The 22,811-nt window shown below is 46.2% G+C and overlaps 1 protein-coding gene across 1 annotated transcript in view; it reads left to right on the plus strand.

The window, feature by feature from the left end:
* Positions 1 to 22,811, plus strand: part of LOC140402442 (heterogeneous nuclear ribonucleoprotein U-like protein 1) — a 94,226-nt gene that overhangs the window by 27,656 nt on the left and 43,759 nt on the right. Inside the window, exons 2-6 of the mRNA XM_072490227.1 lie at positions 1,325 to 1,483; positions 3,675 to 3,813; positions 10,730 to 10,803; positions 10,914 to 11,053; positions 19,112 to 19,211. Coding sequence (XP_072346328.1) covers positions 1,325 to 1,483; positions 3,675 to 3,813; positions 10,730 to 10,803; positions 10,914 to 11,053; positions 19,112 to 19,211 — 612 coding nt within the window. The remainder of the gene's footprint in view (positions 1 to 1,324; positions 1,484 to 3,674; positions 3,814 to 10,729; positions 10,804 to 10,913; positions 11,054 to 19,111; positions 19,212 to 22,811) is intronic.

A 22,811-nucleotide genomic window follows, 5' to 3' on the forward strand; every position in this document is an offset into this window, starting at 1 on the left:
TCCCTCGCGCTCTCTCTCTCCCTCGCGCTCTCTCTCTCCCTCGCGCTCACTCTCTCCCTCGCGCTCACTCTCTCTCTCCCTCGCGCTCACTCTCTCTCTCCCTCGCGCTCACTCTCTCTCTCCTTCGCGCTCACTCTCTCTCTCCCTCGCGCTCACTCTCTCTCTCCCTCGCGCTCACTCTCTCTCTCCCTCGCGCTCACTCTCTCTCTCCCTCGCGCTCACTCTCTCTCTCCCTCGCGCTCACTCTCTCTCTCCCTCGCGCTCACTCTCTCTCTCCCTCGCGCTCACTCTCTCTCTCCCTCGCGCTCACTCTCTCTCTCCCTCGCGCTCACTCGCTCTCTCCCTCGCGCTCACTCGCTCTCTCTCCCTCGCGCTCACTCGCTCTCTCTCCCTCGCGCTCACTCTCTCTCTCCTTCGCGCTCACTCTCTCTCTCTCTCTCTCCTTCGCGCTCACTCTCTCTCTCTCTCTCTCTCTCCTTCGCGCTCACTCTCTCTCTCCATCTCCCGCGGATTTGACAGGGTGTTGCCATCCACCCACCCACAAATTGTTTCCCCTAATGCTTCCTCAGTGGGACAGATTTTCACTGGCTTGACAGACTCCCAACCAACTTTTTAGCCTGGGAAGATGGGGGTCATGGTGACCCAGAAAATTCAGCCCATGGTTAGTAGTATTTAGCAGAGTAGGCAGTATGGCAGTGTGCAGCATTTGTTTCAGTGATGAGTGTTTGAGTTTACTCAGCAAACTAAACTTGGAGCCCTTTGCTGAGAATTGTACTTTTGAAACTCAGCCAAGCATTTATAACAACAATAATAGCCCTTCAAATATCAACAAAGTTCCATTGAAACTGCGCAAATAGATGGTGTTGTTTTATCAAACCTACACCAGAGTCCTGTCAATCAAAGCAGTCGAGCAAATGGTGCTATTTTAACACTCTCACTGTTATCTTAAGCCTGTTTTTGTTTTCAATTTTAAAAAGCAGAAGATTTTTTTTAAAAAAAACTTCAGACCATGATACTTGCCCTTCAAGAACATTTGCATCTACAGCCATTAATTTGTTACTCCCACACTGCAGGTTAAGGCCCCTGGAACTCTGTACTAAGTTCAGATGGACCCATGTGAGTCATGCCACCCCCTTCCTGCTGGCAAAAATCTGAGCAGGTCTTCTGCCATTTTTGGGGGCGGGACCTGTTGAAAATACGGTGACTTTAAAGCAAATGTACTGGGGACTGTAGGTTTATGTTTCCAGAGTTACGAAGTGAGACATGGCTGTTATTACTCTACTTTCTGCACAGTTTCAGTTTACTTGTCTTCATGCACTTTCAGCTGCCTTGCCTGATGATCGGGTAATAAATTATGGCGGAGACCGGAACTCCTTCGATCAGTGTGATAATCTGGGTGGTGACTTTAGAAGGTACGATCGAGGAAATATCGAGAGAACCTATGAAAATCCATCTGTTGAAGCAGCACAGCCACGTAAACCAGGTTGGTAGATTTTTTGATGTGAGCGGGTCAGTTTGAATCGCTACTTTATAATACATTTTAGGTATCAACGGCAATGCAGCATTAGATTTCAATGACTGGTCTAGTTGACTCTGACAAAAGGTTAGTCTTCCCTCTATTGTTGACACAAATAAGTTGCTGTTACCCAGTGGGTTCTCAGGGAGCGTAGTCTGGAAGTACTGTCACCCACAAGGCTTTGCTGGAGGAAGTAATGGGGAAATACAGGTTAGGTTATCGGATTACGGGGATAGGGAGGGGTGGGCACTTGTAAACGGGCAGAGTGTTCATTCGAAGGGTTGGTGCGGATTCAATGGGCCGAATGGACTCCTTCTGATCTATGGGGATTCTATGATTCTTTGAAGCTGTTTTTATTTATCCTTTCCCTGGGAATTTCTGATTCATTGCAGCCGAGTGGAATCTTGTCCTTTCTCGGTGACATACAGTACACGCACCTTCAAGCCAGGAAAACTAGCATTTATGATATTGACAGTTTTACATATTTTTCACTTGTGTACCAAATCCCATCTGATGTAGGCCGAGCCTTCACTCCCTGTAAATTGGAATGTGGCTGTGTAAGCACAGTGCCTGGCAGCGAGGCCCCACAAATTAAACCAGTTCTGATGCAAAATTATGATGATAAAACTATGCCTTGGACACAAGCTCACAAAGCAGGCACTTATGTCACATGTCCTCGTTACCCAGTAGAGTTACCAATTAATTTGCTTGTCGTCAACACTCTGTGATGTCTGTAAAAAGAAAAACGTAATGAACTTGAAGCTTCAACCGTGTTAATTTCTAGCCACCCAGAAGGAACACAAACCAGCGCAAGAACTTTAAAGTACCATTTTGCGGAAATTAACATGAGAAATGGACACCCGTTCTACATCAGAATTCTACCGTCTTCCCCCCTCAAATATAATTCTGCATTTCTTTTCTTCCTATCAAAGTGGACAATCTCTCATTTTCCCACATTAAACTCATCTGCAAAAACTAATGGATGTTCACAGTAAATTCATTAGTGTTAATGTAAGCCTACTTGTGATAATGATAAAGATTATTAATATTGTGTCCTATGAGGAAGGAAATCTGCTGTCCTTACTTGGTTTGGCCCACATGCGACTCCAGACCCACAGCAATGTGGTTGGATGAATTAAAAGAGGAAGCATGTGAGAAGGGTGGAGAGAAGGTTTACCATAACATTTCTTATGTTTGTGTATATGTATGTTCCAGAATTTAGCTAGAAGATTAGGTTGGAAAAACTGGGAGCAAAGGAGAGCGAGGGGAGATCTGTTGGAGGTGTACAATATTAAAACCGATAAATGCTGTTCCAAGTAGCTGAGGGTACAAGGACGAGGGGACATAGATTTAAGGTTTTGGGCAAGAAATACTGGGCAGAAGGTGGGGTACGGTGGTTGTGAGGAAGAATTTTTTTCATACTGCAAGTCGTAATGACCTAGAACCCGCTGCCTATGAGGGTGGTGGAAGCGGAGACGATCAATGATGTTTTAAAAATAAATTTAGAGTACCCAATCATTTCTTTTCCAATTAAGGGTCAATTTAGCATGATCAATCCACCTAACCTGTATATCTTTGGGTTGTGGGGGTGACTCGGGAGGTATGTGCAAACTCCACACAGACAGTGACCCGGGGCTGGGAACGGACCCGGGTCCTCAGCGCTGTCAGTCCACTGCACCACCATACTGCCCGATGATCAATGATTTCAAAAGGAAATTGGTGGGTACTTGGGGGAAATAAACTTGCAGGGCTACAGGGATAGAAAGGGAATTAGGGCTGACTGGTTTGCTCTATATAGAGAGAACTAGCCAGTCTCATCTTAAATACAAAATGAAGACTTTATGGATTGCAAAATGCTTAATCCTCGCGGTAAACAATTGGACAAATCCTCAATAGATTTTTCTCCCATGACAACTCTGTTTACATGCCAGTGGACATGGGAATCCGTATTCTAATTGCTTGAAATTTGTCAGTTTGGTCATTATTTAGCACCCATAGTACCTGCGAATTGTGTTAAGTTACGGTTTCCTTTTTCAGAATGGCAAATGCATCTTGTCCGTTTGGTATCGAATATGTTTGTTTTCGTGCTTTGTTTTCAACTGGATTTTCAACGGATTTGCCTGTATTAATCTTTTAATACCGTGCGTTACTTACGCAGAATTTCAACCAGTTGAAGTAAAGGAGGAGCGTGTGGATGAAGTGGAGGTCAAACGGGAGGCACAGCTGAGCAGAAAGCGGCCATACCCTGATCAAGGGCAAGATTATTATGAATACAGAGAGGACAGGAGTTACAGTAGGTGAGTAACACTCTGTTGAATGATGAGTTTGAGTTGTCCTCTGAACCATTCTTTCCATGAGCTGTGGATGGAGTTTTCATTATTTGCCGGGAGCTATTATCTGGGCTTTATGTTGTCTCTTGCACTCTTATTATTGAAGTCATAGCTGCTTTAATGTGATTTGAAGAGCATGCCATTTGGCTGCAATATATGTTGCTAGCTGCATTTTTATGCAAATCTAGATGGCAGTGACAACAGTCATCCAATTGGCGTGGAAATTATGTCCAACAACATCGCCGGACCATTTTAAGATTAGCACTGGCAGCTCCTAATGACACTTGGCGAAGGAGTAATGTGCTGCTTGGGACACACAAAAAAGTTGTCTTAGATGGTTGTTATTCACGTCATGGAGTTGAAAGTAAGATAAATCTAGTTTGACTGATAAGTCCTTTCCTCTGGTTGGAGGAACCCAAGTGCAGAATAAAGTAGAACATTTGAATAATACCTATATCCAATATATATTAAGCTGATTGTATGTAGACTGTTAATCAGGTTATCCTGAGGCCTGATTTACTTTTTTTTATAATAAATATTTTATTGAAAATTTGTGGTCAACCAACACAGTACATTGTGCATCCTTTACACAAAATTATAACAATACAGATAATAATGACCTTTTTTTTATATAAACAAAAAACAACAAATAAATAAATATTAAATAACAAAAAATGAAAACTAGCCCTAATTGGCAACTGCCTTGTCACAGGCTATACCCACCCCCCCCCCCCCCCCCCCCCCAAGTCCTGGGCTGCTGCTGCTGCCTTTTTTCCCCCATCTATCTTTCCGCAAGATATTCGACGAACGGTTGCCACCGCCTGGTGAACCCTTGAGCCGACCCCCTTAGGACGAACTTAATCCGCTCTAGCTTTATGAACCCCGCCATATCATTTATCCAGGTCTCCACCCCCGGGGGCTTGGCTTCTTTCCACATTAGCAATATCCTGTGCCGGGCTACTAGGGACGCAAAGGCCAAAACATCGGCCTCTCTCGCCTCCTGCACTCCCGGCTCTTGTGCAACCCCAAATATAGCCAACCCCCAGCTTGGTTCGACCCGGACTCCTACTACTTTTGAAAGCGCCTTTGTCACCCCCACCCAAAACCCCTGTAGTGCCGGGCATGACCAAAACATATGGGTATGATTCGCTGGGCTTCTCGAGCACCTCGCACACCTATCCTCCACCCCAAAAAATTTATTGAGCCGTGTTCCAGTCATATGTGCCCTGTGTAATACCTTAAACTGAATCAGGCTTAGCCTGGCGCACGAGGACGACGAGTTTACCCTGTTTAGGGCATCTGCCCACAGCCCCTCCTCGATCTCCTCCCCTAGCTCTTCTTCCCATTTCCTTTTCAGTTCGTCCACCATAGTCTCCCCTTCGTCCCTCATTTCCCTATATATATCCGACACCTTACCATCCCCCACCCATTTCTTTGAGATGACTCTGTCCTGCACCTCTTGTGTCGGGAGCTGCGGGAATTCCCTCACCTGTTGCCTCGCAAAAGCCCTCAATTGCATGTACCTGAATGCATTCCCTTGGGGCAACCCATATTTCTCGGTCAGCGCTCCCAGACTTGCGAACTTCCCGTCCACAAATAGATCTTTCAGTTGCGTTATTCCTGCTCTTTGCCACATTCCATATCCCCCATCCATTCCCCCCGGGGCAAACCTATGGTTGTTTCTTATCGGGGACCCCCCCAATGCTCCGGTCTTTCCCCTATGTCGTCTCCACTGTCCCCAAATCTTCAGTGTAGCTACCACCACCGGGCTCGTGGTGTAGTTCCTCGGTGAGAACGGCAATGGGGCTGTCACCATAGCCTGCAGGCTGGTCCCCCTACAGGACGCCCTCTCTAATCTCTTCCACGCCGCTCCCTCCTCCTCTCCCATCCACTTACTCACCATTGAAATATTAGCGGCCCAATAATACTCACTTAGGCTCGGTAATGCCAGCCCCCCCCTATCCCTACTACGCTGTAAGAATCCCTTCCTCACTCTCGGAGTCTTCCCGGCCCAAACAAAACCCATGATGCTCTTTTCTATCCTTTTAAAAAAAGCCTTCGTGATCACCACCGGGAGGCACTGAAACACAAAGAGGAATCTCGGGAGGACCACCATCTTAACCGCCTGCACCCTCCCTGCCATTGACAGTGCTACCATATCCCATCTCTTGAAATCTTCCTCCATCTGTTCCACCAACCGCGTTAAATTTAGCCTGTGCAATGTGCCCCAATTCTTAGCTATCTGGATCCCCAGGTAACGAAAGTCTCTTGTTACCTTCCTCAACGGTAGGTCTTCTATTTCTCTACTCTGCTCCCCTGGATGCACCACAAACAGCTCACTCTTCCCCATGTTCAATTTATACCCTGAAAAATCCCCAAACTCCCCAAGTATCCGCATTATTTATGGCATCCCCTCCGCCGGATCCGCCACATATAGTAGCAGATCATCCGCATACAAAGATACCCGGTGTTCTTCTCCTCCCCTAAGTATTCCCCTCCATCTCTTGGAACCTCTCAGCGCTATCGCCAGGGGCTCAATCGCCAGTGCAAACAGTAATGGGGACAGAGGACATCCCTGCCTTGTCCCTCTATGGAGCCGAAAATATGCCGATCCCCGTCCATTCATGACCACACTTGCCACTGGGGCCCTATACAACAGCTGCACCCATCTAACATACCCCTCTCAAACCAAATCTCCTCAACACCTCCCACAGATAATCCCATTCCACTCTATCAAATGCTTTCTCGGCATCCATCGCCACTACTATCTCCGTTTCACCCTCTGGTGGGGCCATCATCATTACCCCTAACAGCCTCCGTATATTCGTGTTCAGCTGTCTCCCCTTCACAAACCCAGTTTGGTCGTCGTGAACCACCCCCGGGACACATTCCTCTATTCTCATTGCCATTACCTTGGCCAGGACCTTGGCATCCACATTTAGGAGGGAAATTGGTCTGTAGGACCCGCATTGTAGCGGATCCTTTTCCTTCTTTAAGAGAAGCGATATCGTTGCTTCAGACATAGTCGGGGGCAGTTGTCCCCTTTCCTTTGCCTCGTTAAAGGTCCTCGTCAGTACCGGGGCAAGCAAGTCCAAATACTTTCTGTAAAATTCAACTGGTAATCCGTCCGGTCCCGGGGCCTTTCCCGTCTGCATGTTCCTAATTCCTTTCACCACTTCTTCTACCGTAATCTGTGCTCCCAGTCCCACCCTTTCCTGCTCTTCCGCCTTGGGAATTTCCAGCCGATCCAAAAAATCCATCATTCTCTCCCTCCCATCCGGGGGTTGAGCTTCATACAATTTTTTATAAAATGTCTTGAACACTTCATTCACTCTCTCCGCCCCCCGCTCCATCTCTCCTTCCTCATCCCTCACTCCCCCTATTTCCCTCGCTGCTCCCCTTTTCCTCAATTGGTGTGCCAGCAATCTGCTCGCCTTCTCCCCATATTCATACTGTACACCCTGCGCCTTCCTCCATTGTGCCTCTGCAGTGCCTGTAGTCAGCAAGTCAAATTCCACATGCAGCCTTTGCCTTTCCCTGTACAGTCCCTCCTCCGGTGCTTCCGCATATTGTCTGTCCACCCTCAAAAGTTCTTGCAGCAACCGCTCCCGTTCCTTACTCTCCTGCTTCCCTTTATGTGCCCTTATTGATATCAGCTCCCCCCTAACCACCGCCTTCAACGCCTCCCAGACCACTCCCACCTGAACCTCCCCATTGTCATTGAGTTCCAAGTACTTTTCAATACATCCCCTCACCCTTAGGCACACCCCCTCATCCGCCATTAGTCCCATGTCCATTCTCCAGGGTGGGCGCCCTCCTGTTTCCTCCCCTATCTCCAAGTCTACCCAGTGTGGGGCATGATCCGAAATGGCTATAGCCGTATATTCCGTTCCCCTCACCTTCGGGATCAATGCCCTACCCAACACAAAAAAGTCTATGCGCGAATAGACTTTATGGACATAGGAGAAAAACGAGAACTCCTTACTCCTAGGTCTACTGAATCTCCACGGGTCCACACCCCCCCATCTGCTCCATAAAATCCTTAAGCACCTTGGCTGCTGCCGGCCTCCTACCAGTCCTGGACTTCGACCTATCCAGCCTTGGTTCCAACACCGTGTTAAAGTCTCCCCCCATTATCAGCTTTCCCGTCTCTAGGTCCGGGATGCGTCCTCGCATTCGCCTCATAAAGTTGGCATCATCCCAGTTCGGGGCATACACGTTTACCAAAACCACCATCTCTCCCTGTAATTTGCCACTCACCATCACGTATCTGCCCCCGTTATCCACCACTATAGTCTTTGCCTCGAACATTACCCGCTTCCCCACTAATATAGCCACCCCCCTGTTTTTCGCATCCAGCCCCGAATGGAACACCTGCCCCACCCATCCTTTACGCAGCCTAACCTGGTCTATCAGTTTCAGGTGCGTTTCCTGTAACATAACCACATCTGCTTTAAGTTTCTTAAGGTGTGCGAGTACTCGTGCCCTCTTTATCGGCCCGTTGAGCCCTCTCACGTTCCACGTGATCAGCCGAGTTGGGGGGCTTCCCACCCCCCCCCCCTTGCCGGTTAGCCATCATCTTTTTCCAGCTTCTCACCCAGTTCCCACGCAGCTGTATCACCCCCAGGCAGTGCCCCCCCGCCCATCCTCTCCCGTACCCACTCCCCCCTTTCCCCAGCAGCAGCAACCCAGTAATTCCCCCCTCTCACCCCCCCCGCTAGACCCCCCGCTAGCGTAATTACTCCCCCCATGTTGCTCCCAGAAGTCAGCAAACTCTGGCTGACCTCGGCTTCCCCCCGTGACCACGGCTCGCACCGTGCGACGCCCCCTCCTTCCTGCTTCTCTATTCCCGCCATAATTATCATAGCGCGGGAACCAAGCCCGCGCCTCTCCCTCGGCCCCGCCTCCCATGGCCAACGCCCCATCTCCTCTCCCTCCCCACCTCCCCCCATCACCACCTGTGGGAGAAAGAAAAGTTACCATACCGCAGGATTAGAACATAAAACCCCTCTTCGCCCCCCCCATTCGCCCCACCACTTTGTCCAAACGTTCTTTTTCATACTCCACTCATTCCAGTTTTTCTTCTACAATAAAAGTCCACGCTTCATCCGCCGTCTCAAAGTAGTGGTGCCTCCCTTGATATGTGACCCACAGTCTTGCCGGTTGCAGCATTCCAAATTTTATCTTCCTTTTGTGAAGTACCGCCTTGGCCCGATTAAAGCTCGCCCTCCTTCTCGCCACCTCCGCACTCCAGTCTTGATAAACGCGGATCACCGCGTTCTCCCATTTACTGCACCGAGTTTTCTTCGCCCATCTAAGGACCATTTCTCTATCCTTAAAACGGAGGAATCTCACCACTATGGCTCTGGGAGTTTCTCCTGCTCTCGATCCTCGCGCCATCACTCGGTACGCTCCCTCCACCTCCAACGGACCCGTCGGGGCCTCCGCTCCCATTACGAATGCAGCATCGTGCTCACATATGCCCCGACGTCCGCCCCCTCCACACCTTCAGGAAGGCCAAGAATCCTCAGGTTGTTCCTCCTTGCGTTGTTTTCCAGTGCCTCCAACCTCTCCACACATCGTTTCTGGTGTGCCTCCTGTATCTCCGACTTCACCACCAGGCCCTGTATATCGTTCTCATTCTCGGCTGCTTTCGCCTTCACGACCCGAAGCTCCTGCTCCTGGGTCTTTTGTTCCTCCTTTAGCCCTTCGATCGCCTGTAGTATCGGGGCCAACAACTCTTTCTTCATTTCCTTTTTTATCTCCTCCACGCAGCATTTCAAGAACTCTTGTTGTTCAGGGCCCCATATGAAACTGCCACCTTCCGACGCCATCTTGGTTTTTGCTTGCCTTCCTTGCCGTTGTTCCAAAGGATCCGCTGCAATCCGGCCACTTTTCTCTCCTTTTTCCATCCGTGTCCAGGGGGAACACCCTCCTGGTTTACCGCACGGTGTTTTTAGCCGTTAAAATTGCCGTTGGGGCTCCTATCAAGAGCCCAAAAGTCCGTTTCACAGGGAGCTGCCGAAACGTGCGACTCAGCTGGTCATCGCCGCACCCGGAAGTCGAGGCCTGATTTACAACTGGAACATGAAGGAGTTCCTGTGGTGAATGTACCCAAGGATAAAAGATAGAAAAAGAGTAAAACATCCAATTGTGACTGTCTTATTATTGATATGCACCTTGCTTTGTGTAGCAAGGGTACTCGGCTGAAAGAGCTACATCTGAAGTGAATGTATTGCTGGTTTGATCCAAATTAACTTGAGTAAACAATGCAAATGTTTTCTGGTGAGGCAGCAATCATGGACAGACTGGTCAGGTGATGGGAAACGAATCATAGAAACCCTACAGTGCAGCAGGCGGCCATTCGGCCCATCGAGTTTGCACCGACCCTTCGAATGAGCAGTCTGCCCATTTACGAGTGGCCACCTTGCCCTATCCCCGTAATCCCATAACCTAACCTGCTTATCCCCGAATGGCCAATCCACCTAGCCTGCACATCCTTTGGACTGTGGGAGGAAACTGGCGCACCCAGAGGACACCCACGCAGACACGTGAGAACATACAAACTCCACACCGACAGTCGCCCGAGGCTGGAATTGAACCCGGATCCTTGGTGCTGTGAGGCAGCAGTGCTAACCAATGCACCGCTGTACCGCCCGGAAGAGATGTATCTTCCATAAAATGTGTTGTAATTGATATTTGCTTGATCCTGACGCTGGGCGTGAAATACCAATGATGCTCAGTGAGTTATTGACTGAGTAAAACCTAGCTTTATGAACAAAGCAAATGATTGGAGAGATTTGATTTGAAGGTAAACAAATATTTTTGCATGTGAACTATTGTCCAGTTAACTAGTTAAACAGCAGTATTTGCTTTTTCATAGAGCAAAATCTCCCCAGCCGCCTGCAGAGGATGATGAGGAATACTTCGATGAATCGTGTGTGATTATTGACACTTGTAAGTGTTAAAGCAGTTTGTGACAAACCATTTTCAGGGTGATCTGAACTAGTTTGACTTGACATGTTCTTGTTTCCCTGTCTTACATTTTTCCATGTTTTCCATCCTAGATAACTGTGATCTGCACTTTAAAGTGGCTAGAGACCGCTTGAGTGGCTACCCCTTGACTATTGAAGGATTTGCATATCTGTGGTCAGGAGCACGAGCAACATATGGGGTCAACAAGGGGAAAGTTTGTTTTGAAGTTAAGGTACTTGCATTTTTCTTTAAGGGCAAGGAATTGCCCTTTATCTTATTCTCCCCATATACGCCTCTTAAGGCCACAGAACTCTAGCTAGGCAGGTGAGCTGCTCCTAGGCCTCCGCCAGTAGTGCACATGAACCACTTGCTGGGATGTACTTGATAGTCGCCTTATGGGCACTCTTTTGTCCTTCCTGTACCAGTGCTAATGTATCTGGCCCTTTGCACGCTGCCCCTAGCAGCGCCGTGGGAATTCGGGAACCATGTCTTGCATCCCTGTACTGCATGTTGGGACTCTACATGCAATGCCCCTGTTGTGCACGATTTATGATGGCTTCACTTTAAAATTGTCCTGTAAAGTAGCCATACTGTATAAGAAACAGTAGCAGGCATTTTATTTTGTGCACATTAAGTGTGTCTTCCTGAAGGGTTATCTTTGCCGATTGAGTCACCACATTATCCCTAGGACGGCAAAAATCCCATCCAATTTAGTGATTTTTCGTGTACTGGAAGAGACAGTTGCTTGATAGTACAGAACTTGACTATTGCTGAGAAAAGAGATACGCTGTTGAAGAGTTTCATCTTCGTCAGGACAGATGCAAGAACACCAAATTTCAAAGGGAACAGCAATTTATCTTGCATGTGAAAAGGGCGCTGATTGGTTGGTAAATGAACCCTGGTCAAAGCGTTGCCATGGAGAAGGCACTGGAGATTAGTTATCCCCAAGTCTTTGCTTTAATTAAAAAAATACATCTTGACTCTGATTAGCCGAGATGTTGCCATGGGAAATTCACCAGGGAACCATTGTTCCCATGCTTTTTGTTGAAAAAGGCCCAATGCCTGGACATATTCTTTCTGTTTGCAGAGGACAGGGCCGCAAATAAATATATGTAGCTTTTAGTAAGCTTAAGTGAACCATATTGTGAGCCTGACTGATAATCTTAAATTGGCTGTTAGTGTGATTCTTAGCACTGTCAGGACTGTACAGTCATGGGGTCACAGCTAATGTTGGACACACTGTTTTGAGTTTTGGAAACACGGGCTGGTTGACAATGCATGTAGTGTATGAATTTATTGCTGGTGTGTTACCAGGTACGTAGGCTGTACAGCCAAGCGACTGGTGGATCATATCAAACAGTGTGTCTTTTCGACTGTTCATAGCAGCGAAAGTACATGTCTCAGTTTTTTCAGTGTTACAGAAGGGTCCACCTCAACCCCGGCAACTCGAATTGACAAAGCAACTTTGATGTGGTGATCGGTTCTCAGCAGGGAGGTGGGACTCTGGCAGAGTTACATCAAAGGAGTAGGTTCAAGGAGTCTTGAACAGAGCTGGAGAAATGTAGCATGATGGAAGGTTTTAGGAAAGAAATTTTCATGGGAGTGTTGATAAGTGCTTTGCTGAGCATGGAGGAAGGACTTTGATATGAAGAGCAAAAGATCTGAAGAAGTTGCAGTGATAAGATTATGCAAGGCCATGGAGTTGTAAGGAAGATTTTGAAATCTGCGCTTAAGAGGGGCAGGGATTCAGTGTGGTCTTAGCGTTTATGTGTAATTGACATCTCTGCCAGCATGAAGATGGATCAGGGTTTCAGTAGAGCAGGAAGTGATCAAGCCTTGTTGATGAACGAGATGTGGGGATTGAAGCTTTGTTTAGGGCAGTGGCAGGGCGGTGTTGGGGAATCGGCAAATTCTGTTTTAGCCTGAGTGAGCAGGTGGATTCGGGCTGGATGTTTGCAAGTGACTAGACAGCACGGTGGCAGTTGTGAAATTATGGCTGAAATGATTTCTGCCAGCGGGATGTTCTGGTCCTACCGATGGCAACCCCCTGCGGCATATTTCCTGGTAGTGGAGGGTGCAGGTATGGAAAACCCCATAGGCATTGGCAGGACCAACGATAACTCTCCTGGCGTCGACCAATAGCGCACTGCTGGCAAATACACAGCGGGTGGGCTGGTTATTACCACTCTATAGTGTATCTAGGTGCAAAGTGAAACAGCATTGATCCTAATCGAGCGTCGCGTATATCTGGCCAACATGGTATGTAAGAATGAACTCTCTTTGGCAAGGGTAGGAATTTGTGAATGGATTCTTAAGGTGACTTGTCCTGTAGTTTTACAATGAAGTTGTGAGAGCGCTGTGTTACAAAAGTTCCATTGCAAGCACCGCAGTGACTGGTGTAGCTTCTTCACCCCCTGGACTGGACGGAAATTTCCTGCTACCTTCTTTCCGTTTTGAGTGTTCTTCCTCCTCTTAATCAGAGGCCGCAACCTGTTTTTCAGCACCAGCTGCCTTATTCTGGTAAGTTTAAAGTCCCGGAGCCAGTGAGAGAGAGAGAAAACAATTGTGTGAGAGGGTGAGTGAGGGGGTGTAGTTACCAAGGAGGTAGAACTCATTTTGTTCCTCCTAACTTTTCCTGAGTAACTACTCTGGTAAATGAGTTGGAATCATCTCCGACATTAACTCGAGAGTTTTGGAGGGTCCCAGAGAAAATTGCCCATTGGAAGTCCAAACTCTTCAGTTTTGGGCCTATTTCTTTGCTATGTTGGTCAAGAAGGCTTGTTTCCAGACAGCCTTGTTCTCCACATTGCTCAACTCCTTTATTTAGATGTTGTACAAGTAGATTACTGAGAAGACTCTGGTCACATTTCCTTCCTTCAATGGTTGTGACGTTTCTCCCAGCCTACATTTTCAATCCTTGTCTAGAGAATTAGGAGACATTTCTCCAATGGAATTGAGATTTACTGATTATCCCTTGCGATGTAACCACGCCATAGAATATTTAATGCACTAATGAACACCATTCAAGATTTTTGATGAGGAAGACCATTGTCTCCTTTGTTGAGTTTACCTTGCCTGATGCACAGATTTAACAGCCCAGCTGTTGAAAGATGATCCTCTTAAGTTCCAAGCATCCATGAACAAGGCTTCCGAGTTTAGCCTGGGTCTGCAAGGTACTCAGTTTACATATGTCATCATGAGGAGGCATTACATTGGGCTAGCCGATGAAGAGGCTACGTACTGGCGGGAGAGCCTTACGCTCTTGGCGGCTCTTTTCATATTAGTTGTACTACTAGCCAGCGGTGAGAGCTGAAAGCAAGAGGTGACGAGCAAGCCAACCACTACGCTAACACGTTTGACGCATCACGTTACCTGGAGACGTAGTGTAGGTGCAAAACAAAACAACTTTGCTCGGGTTCTGAGAATTCACACAGTTGCTGCCACTAAGATCAGAAAAATGTGTTGAATTCCTTGTAGTGACCAGATTCACGCAGTGCATCAGGAAGTTTAAATCCTGTATTCGTTGGTGCCCTGCTAGGATCTATTTCTTTAATCAAGCAAGCTTGAGTTGTACTCTGAGTTCGATAAGAACATAAAATATAGGAGCAGGAGTAGATCATACGGCCTGTCGCTCCTGCTCTGCCATTCAATATGATCAAGGTTGATACTGGATTTCACCTCCACTTTGTCACCCATATCTTTCCCATATCCCTTCATTCTCCGTGACCACAAAACTATCTCAGTCTTAAATGTATTCAATGATGACATTTCTTCCACTTGAAGGACAGCTGCCCTCCAAATTGTCCTGAAGAGTTACAGAGAACTGGGATCGTCAGATTTTTAACTCTACTGCCTGCTGTAATTTGTTTGTGAGGGTTGAATGAGGGAGTGCAGTGGAAAAGTGAAGGATGCGAAGAGTTACTGTCAATTGTAGCTTGTCAATGTCTGCCTTAACTCTGCCTAATTATCAACTAAACTTTGAAGTTTGGATCAATTACTGGCAGAATATAGATTGTTGCCCCTTTAAGATGTTCCAGCTGATGCATCTGATTTTAAACTAATATAACTTAGCTTGCTTTACTTTAAAGTAATATCCTGGAATAATCTTCTGCAAACCATTTAATATATTTTATAGAATATTTTGAGAGCTCCTGCTCTTTAAAAAGTTTCTCTAGGCTTCAAAGATTGATCTGGTTTTACCGTGTATCTGACCATTACAATATTCAGCATAGCTTTGGTGGACTTCTATTCTTTTGTTTAGCATCTCCACTTGGTATTAGTCTTTTCAATTGCTCCACCAGGTTTATCATACATCGATGGTGACGAGGCTACCATTGCTCATGTATCCTTTCAAAATCTCTTCCTGATTTTATTCCATTTATTTCACAAAATAAGAAATACTTTTAGTATTCAGTATCCTGCCTATTGCCAGATTATGTGAATGATTCAGTCCTGTTGCAAATTCTTAACTGCAATCTCTGTTTCTGTTGCTCATTGATTGCTGTCTGCAAATTTGACAGTCTTGCACTTTCAGCATACAGGTCACTTTGATTTGTAAAGTATCTTTAAAATGCCCCACGGTATTTTCACAGGAGCTTAATCGGATAAAATTTGATACGGGCCACATGGCGATAGTAGGACTGGGGTAGGGGTAGATTTTTACGGTGTCTTAAAGGAAAATAATTCCAGAACTTTGAGCCTAGGCTGAACGCATGGTTGCCAATAACAGTGTGATGGAAATTGGAGACCGTCAAAATTGGAGTTATAAATGGTGCTATTGAGATGCGATGACTTACCCATAACCTGCTCACCCAATGCTTGATTTTGGATCCACCAGGACCACAAGGCTTCAGAGCTCATTGCAGTCTTGCCCCAAACACGGACAAAAGAGCTGAATTCCAGAAGTGGGTGAGCATGACTTGCCTTGATGTTAAGGCAGCATTTGGCCAAGTTTGGCATCCAAGGAAACCTAGCTAAGTCACAGCTGCGAGGTTATACTTAGTACAAATGGAAGATGGTTGTAAAGGCCAATCATTTCAGCTCCAGGATATTGCTACACAGGTTCCTCACGATAGTGACCAAGACCCACTCACCTTCAATTGCTCTGTAAGTCAAGATCGTGAAGGAGCATGCTACTCTCGTTCAAAAGGGGACAGTTCCAACAACACTCAAGAAACACTACATCATTCAAAGAACAATACAGCTCAGGAACAGGCCCTTCGGCCCTCCAAGCCTGTACCGGTCATGATGCCATCCTTGGCCAAAACCTTCAGCACTTCCTAGTGCCGTATCCCTCTATACCCATCTTATCCATGTATTTGTCCATGCTTTTGAGCGCTGTTAATTTATTTGCTTCCACAACCTCCCCTGGAAGCACGTTCCAGGCACTCACCACCCTCTGTGTATTAAAAAAAAACCTGCCTCGCACATCTCCTCTAAACGTTGCCCCACAGACCTCAAACCTATGCCCCCTGGTGACTGACTCCTCCACTCTGGGAAAGAATGCCTGCCCATCCATGCCCCTCAGGTTGCCCCTCAACCTCTTGTCGTTCTAAAGAAAACAGTCCGAGTCTATCAGCCTCTCCGCATAGCTAACATCCTCCAGACCAGGCAACATCCTGGTAAATTTCCTCTGCACCTTCTCCAAAGCCTCCACATCCATCTGCTAGTGTGGTGACCAGAATTAATAATTTTTTATTGTCACAAGTAGGCTTACATTAACACTGCAATGAAGTTACTGTGAAAAGCCCCTAGTCGCCACATTCCACCGCTTGTTCGGGTAATGAGCCAGTACAGGAATTGAACCTGCGCTGATGGCCTTGTTCTGCATTACAAACCAGCTGTCTAGCCCACTGAGCTAAACCAGCTCATGTATTGTGCGCAAGATAAGTGCAGCCGTCCCAAGATTCTATACAACTGTCGCATGACTTGCCAGCTTTTATATTCGATGCCCCGCCCAATGAAGGCAAGCATTCCAGATGCTTTCTTGACTACCATGTCCACTTTCAAACATCTGTGGGCCTGTACGCCCAGATCTCTCTGCCTTTCTATATTCCTAAGAGTTTTGCCATTTACTGTATATTTCCCATCTATGTTTGACCTACCAAAATGCATTACCTCATATTTGTCCGGATTAAACTCCATTTGCCATTTCTCTGCAAAGTCTCCAACCTATCTATGTCCTGCTGTATCCTCTGACAGTCCTCAACACAATCTGCAACTCCACCAACCTTGGTGTCATCCACAAACTTACTAATCAGATCAGCTATATTTTCCTCCGAATCGTTTATGTACACTACAAGCAATAGAGGCCCCAGCACTGACCCCTGTGGAACACCACTAGTCATAACCTTCCATTCAGAAAAACACAATTCTACTGCTACCCACTGCCTTCTGTGACTGAGCCAGTTCTGATTCCATCTTACCACCTCACCTCTGATCCCGTGTGACTTCACCTTTTGTACCAGTCTGCCATGAGGCACCTTGTCAAAGGTTTTACTAAAGTCCATGTAAACAACATCCACCGCCCTTCCCTCATTAATCATCTTTGTCACCACCTCAAAAAACCCGCTCAAGTTAGTGAGGCACAACCTCCCCTTCAGAAAACCATGCTGTCTATCACTGATGAATGCATTTGTTTCCAAATGGGTATAAATCCTGTCCCTGAGAATTCTCTCCAATAATTTACCTACTATCAACGGCCTATGGTTTCCTGAATTATCCCTGCTACCTTTCTTAAACTGCGGTACCACATTAGCTATTCTCCTGTCCTCTGGACCCCTCACCTGTAGCCAATGAGGAAACAAAGATGTCAGTCAAGGCCCCAGCAATTTTCTCCCTTGCTTCCCTCAGTATTCTGGGGTAAATCCCATCCTGCCCAGGAGACCTATCTACCTTAATGTCTTTTAAAACACCAATACCTCCTTTTTGATGTCAACATGATCCAGACTATCCACACACCCTACCCAAGAATCAGTTTCCACAAAGTCATTTTCTTTGGTGACCCCTGATGCAAAGTACTCATTTAGTACCTTGCCCATTTCCTCTGGCTCAGCACATGGATTCCCCTCGTCCAATCCTTTCCCTCGCCGCCCTATTGCTTTTTACATACGAATAAAAAGCTGCTAGTGTGGTGAAATGACCCCTCCTAGCCCTCCTAATTTCCCGCTTTCCTACTTTCTTTATACTCCTCAAGGTTTTTGACTGTCCCCACCCTTCAGGGCAAAGCAGTCCACTTGACTGGCGCCCCCCCCCCCCCCCCCCCAATCACCTTAAACATTCACTTTTAAAACAAGAAAGTCTTCAGCTGTACGGAGCTTTGATCAGTCCTCATCTGAAGTTGTGTATTTAAAAATAAAAATAAACCCAATTGACGTCGATGTCATCGCCCCGAACGAGACTTGGGAAAGAAGTTGCCCTCTGAGGGGTGAAATTGCAGGTTCACCAAAATTATACCAGGATTTAATGGGTAGAATTAGAAGGTCAGGTTGAATAAACATGGTTTGTATTCCCTTAAGAATAAATGCTTGCGGGTGATCTGAGTTTTATAGTTTACTGTGCTTAAACTAATATTGTGGCCCATTTGGATGTTTTTCCTCGCAAGATACTTACAGTGGATGTAAGGAGAGAGACATGGACATTGTCTGGCACCGTGACTTCGGGAAATTATAATTGATGAGTTTCTCCCTATTTGTGATTTGAGTCTAACCTCGTGATTCAATGAGCGATCGAGCCATTCAGACCAGGAAGGTTCAATCACTGTTTCCTGCTGAGGCACTGTAGTTGACCTAAGCAAATTTGATGTTACAGGTAAAGTTTTGATCAGGGTGCCTGTTTCCAGTTATGATCCAGGGACCCTGGCTGAAAGTGCTTGTGTTGCAGATGTGTGAGAGTTTTAAGCTGTGATGGCCCTAAATTTGAATAATCTGACACCTTATTATAGATCCTGGTTGAGATGGGTGGGAAGTGATTAGCAACTATGGACCCATACTCCCAGCAGGACTAAGTATATTCATGTGGTGGCAGATGAAAATAATCAACTTTTTCTTGCGAGACGTGTAGCTTATTAAATATCTAATGTCCTTTGACTATTTTATTTGGATTTGGATAACTAAATTACAGAAGCTAACGTTTTAGCATTCTTGTCTTTGCTGAATTTGGGCCCATCTCGGAGTCTGATTCTGCACAGTCCCTGTTGCCCACTTGGATTTCAAGTAGAACTTGGAATTTAATGCTCTAATTGATGTCTGTGGCAGCATTATTTGAAAACAAACCATTATTTTTATTGTAGATTCATGAAGAAATTGCAGTTAAGCATCTCCCTGCGACTGAGCCAGATCCCCATGTGGTTCGCGTTGGTTGGTCACTCGATTCATGCAGCACCCAATTGGGTAAGAGAATTGACACTTATCCATTGTATTGAATTTGGATCATAACCTCTTTAATAATGGATTTCAACATTTTCCCTATTAGAGATCTTGGGCGAACTGTGGCCCATGGTTTCCTGTTTTGTGCTTTCCCTCTTTCTTGAATAAAGGTGTTACATTTGCTATTTTCCAATCCATTAGGACTGTTTCAGAATCGAAGGAATTTTAGAATTGCTTTCTGTGCTGCTTAAGACCCAAGGATGCAGACCATCTGGTCCTGGGGACTTGTCGGCCTTTAGGTCTAATAGTTTTCCAAGCACCTTTTCACTGGTGATTGTGATTGTTTTAAGTTCACCTTTTGATTATCACGTATTTTTGGGACATTTTCTAAAGCTTCTACCAATAAAGACCAAAAGATACTGTTCTGATGCATCTGCCATTTCTTTCTTGTCCAACATCAGTTCCCCAGACTTGCTCTGTAGAGGACCACACTTGTGAAAACTTACTATCATTTTATATTAATAGCTAGCTTTCTCTCCTGCTCTTCTTTCTGCCTCCTTTCTCATCTTTTTAGTCATTCTTTGATGGTTCTTACAATCTGTCCAATCCTCTGACCTGCCACGAATCTTTGCAGATTTGGACAGTATTTCTTTCAGCTTAATCTTTTAACCGTGGATGATGCATCTTTATTTTTATTGAAGGCATTTTTCATGTAAATAAAAGCCAAACCCCTCGGCAACAGGTAAAACTTAACAACTCACCATCTCTCTCTCCCCCAAGCTCTTCCCACTTGTGTCTGATCTCCACAGGAGCACCCTCCCTATCCATCAGCTCTCCATATATATCTGCTCTCCCCTCCCCAATATCATCCTCGGACAACAACCTGTCATGCAGCACCAAAGGACGGAACCTCTTTTCTAACAAAGATCCCTCACCTGCAGATACCTGAACCTGTTTCTCTTGGGCAACTGATACATGATGCATCTTTCTCAAAAAAACTTTTTTTTTTCCTCACTGAGTTAAATCATTGCTGAGAGTTATTCAATATCTCCTTACAAGTCTGCCACTGCAACTCCTTTTAACCTAGTTTTCCAGTTACAATTTACCAGAAGAGTGCTCCCATGGTTCAGGTGTAGATTGTCCCACTTTCCCAGTGCCCCCATGAATCCACAATAGCCTTTGAGCTAACGCACTCATCTCTGTAATCTTATTTGCCCTATGGCAATTTTCTTGTGGCTCAGGTAATAATCCTGACATTATTTATTTTTTAAAATAAATTTAAAAGAGTACCCAATTATTTTTTTTCTCATTTAAGGGGCAATTTAGCGTGGCCAATCCACTTTGAGTTATGGGGATGAGACCCACGCAGACACTGGGAGATTGTGCAAACTCCACAAGGACAGTGACCCGGGGCAGGGATTGAACCCGGGTCCTCGGCGCCGTGAGGCAGCAGCGCTAACCACTGTGCCACCCTGCTGCCCAATCCTGAGATTATTACTCTTGAAGTTCTGCTTTTTCCGTTAGCCCCTTGATTCTCATATTCCCTCAGCAGAACCTCTTTCCCAGTTGTTGCTGCCCATGTGGACCATGACAACTGGATCTTTTCACCCTCACTGCAAGTTCCTCTCCTGTCCTGAGCAGACGTCCTAAACCTGGCACTGGGCTGGCAACACAATCATCTGAACTCTCGCTCTCGGCTGCAGAGAACTGTGTCTATCCTACTGACCATGCAATCCCTATTACCACTACGTTCAGTTTACAACCCCAGCTTGATTGGCTTGCTGTACTACAGCGCCATGGTCATTTTCCTCATCTACCCCGCTCTCAAACAGGCTGAAGGGACCTCAAGCTTGTTGGACAATTGCAAGGGCTGAGGTTCCTGCACTTCTACCTTTTCCGTCCCCTTACCTGTCTCACTTGCAGTCACACCGTCTTGTCCCTGACCAAGATGTGTGATTGCCTTACGGAATAAAGTATCCAGGTAACTCACTCCCTCCCTGATGAGTCCCTGTGTTTGCCACTCCAGTTCAATGACTCTGAGCTTATTTATTAAAGAACCTTTATTGTCACAAGTAGGCTTACATTGCAACAAAGTTACGGTGAAAAGGCCCTAGTCGCCACATTCCGACGCCTGTCTGGGTACACACAGGGAGAATTCAGAATGTCCAAATAACAGCACGTGTTTCAGGACTTGTGGAAGGAAACCGGAGCACCTGGAGGAAACCCACGCAGACATGGGGAGAACGTGCAGGCTCCGCACAGACAGTGACCCAAGCCGGGAATCGAACCTGGGACCCTGGTGCTGTGAAGCCACAGTGCTAACCACTGTGCCCCCCGCGAGCTGAAGCTCCTCAAGCGGTAGGTGTTTCCTGCAGGTGTGTTTGCCCTGAATCTCTCAGGCACCCAGATTGCCACATTCTGCAATCGCAACACATCACCTGCTCTGCCGTCCTTAATGAGTTTTAACTGACAAATTAATTAATTATGTTTTTATATTTTATTTAGTGCCTCTCGTTCCCACCGCTTATCAGTTTAAACTTCAGTGAAGCAATCGACTGTTACCACATCGAATAAAATATTTTAAAATTGGCATATTTTCTATTTTCCAGCTATTTACACACCCCAAGTTATTCACCAGTCGATGAACTTAGGTCTTTCCTGTGAAGCCACGATTTGTTTTTGTTTTCAAATCAGGTGTTTTCCAGCAGCTGTCACAGCCCCCTGAGCCTTGCTCTGTGTTTGTCTCCTCTCACACTCGCTCTCGCTCTATCTCTCTCTCACTCTCTCTCCCTCGTGTTCCTCACAGGCCCGCTCTCACCTTTCTCTTCCAGTCAGGCTTTGAGCGGCTGTCTAGAATTTGGCTCTGCCCACTGATTCGGTGTTTTGTAGCCCTGTTTCCCCCTCGACTTCTGGCCTCTTGTGCTTCTATTTTCCTTTTGGTTTTTATTTCACCATTTCGAGTTGAAACATTTATTCCCTGAAGTGAAAAGTGGGAGATACAACTATGCAGGATTCACAAATAGACTTGTAGGAAAATTAATTCTTGAAATTCAGTACCAATTTAACTTTGATAGAAATAATAATAATCTATTATTGTCAGAAGTAGGCTTACATTAACACTGCTATGAAGTTACTGTGAAAATCCCCTAGTCGCCACATTCCAGCGCCTGTTTGGGTACACCGAGGGAGAATTCAGAATGTCCAATTCACCTAACAAGCATGTCTTTCGGGACTTTTGGGAGGAAACCGGAGCACCCGGAGGAAACCCATGCAGACACGGGGAGAACGTGCAGAATGAATGAGTCTGAATTTTTTAAAATGAAAAATCAAATTGTATCGCACGTTTGAACTGGAAAACAAACAAAAAAATTAGAATCTGATACGGCAATAAAAACTTGCCCAAACCCCATGCTTTGATTATGGTTCTGATGGATGGGTTACTTAGAACATAGAACATTACAGCGCGGTACAGGCCCTTCAGCCCTCAATGTTGCGCCGACCTGTGAAACCACTCTAAAGCCCACCTACACTATTCGCTTATCGTCCACATGTCTATCCAATGACCATTTGAATGCCCTTCGTGTTGGCGAGTCCACTACTGTTGCAGGCAGGGCATTCCACGCC

This window comes from Scyliorhinus torazame, chromosome 25, assembly GCF_047496885.1.
Source record: "Scyliorhinus torazame isolate Kashiwa2021f chromosome 25, sScyTor2.1, whole genome shotgun sequence".
NCBI lineage: Eukaryota > Metazoa > Chordata > Chondrichthyes > Carcharhiniformes > Scyliorhinidae > Scyliorhinus > Scyliorhinus torazame.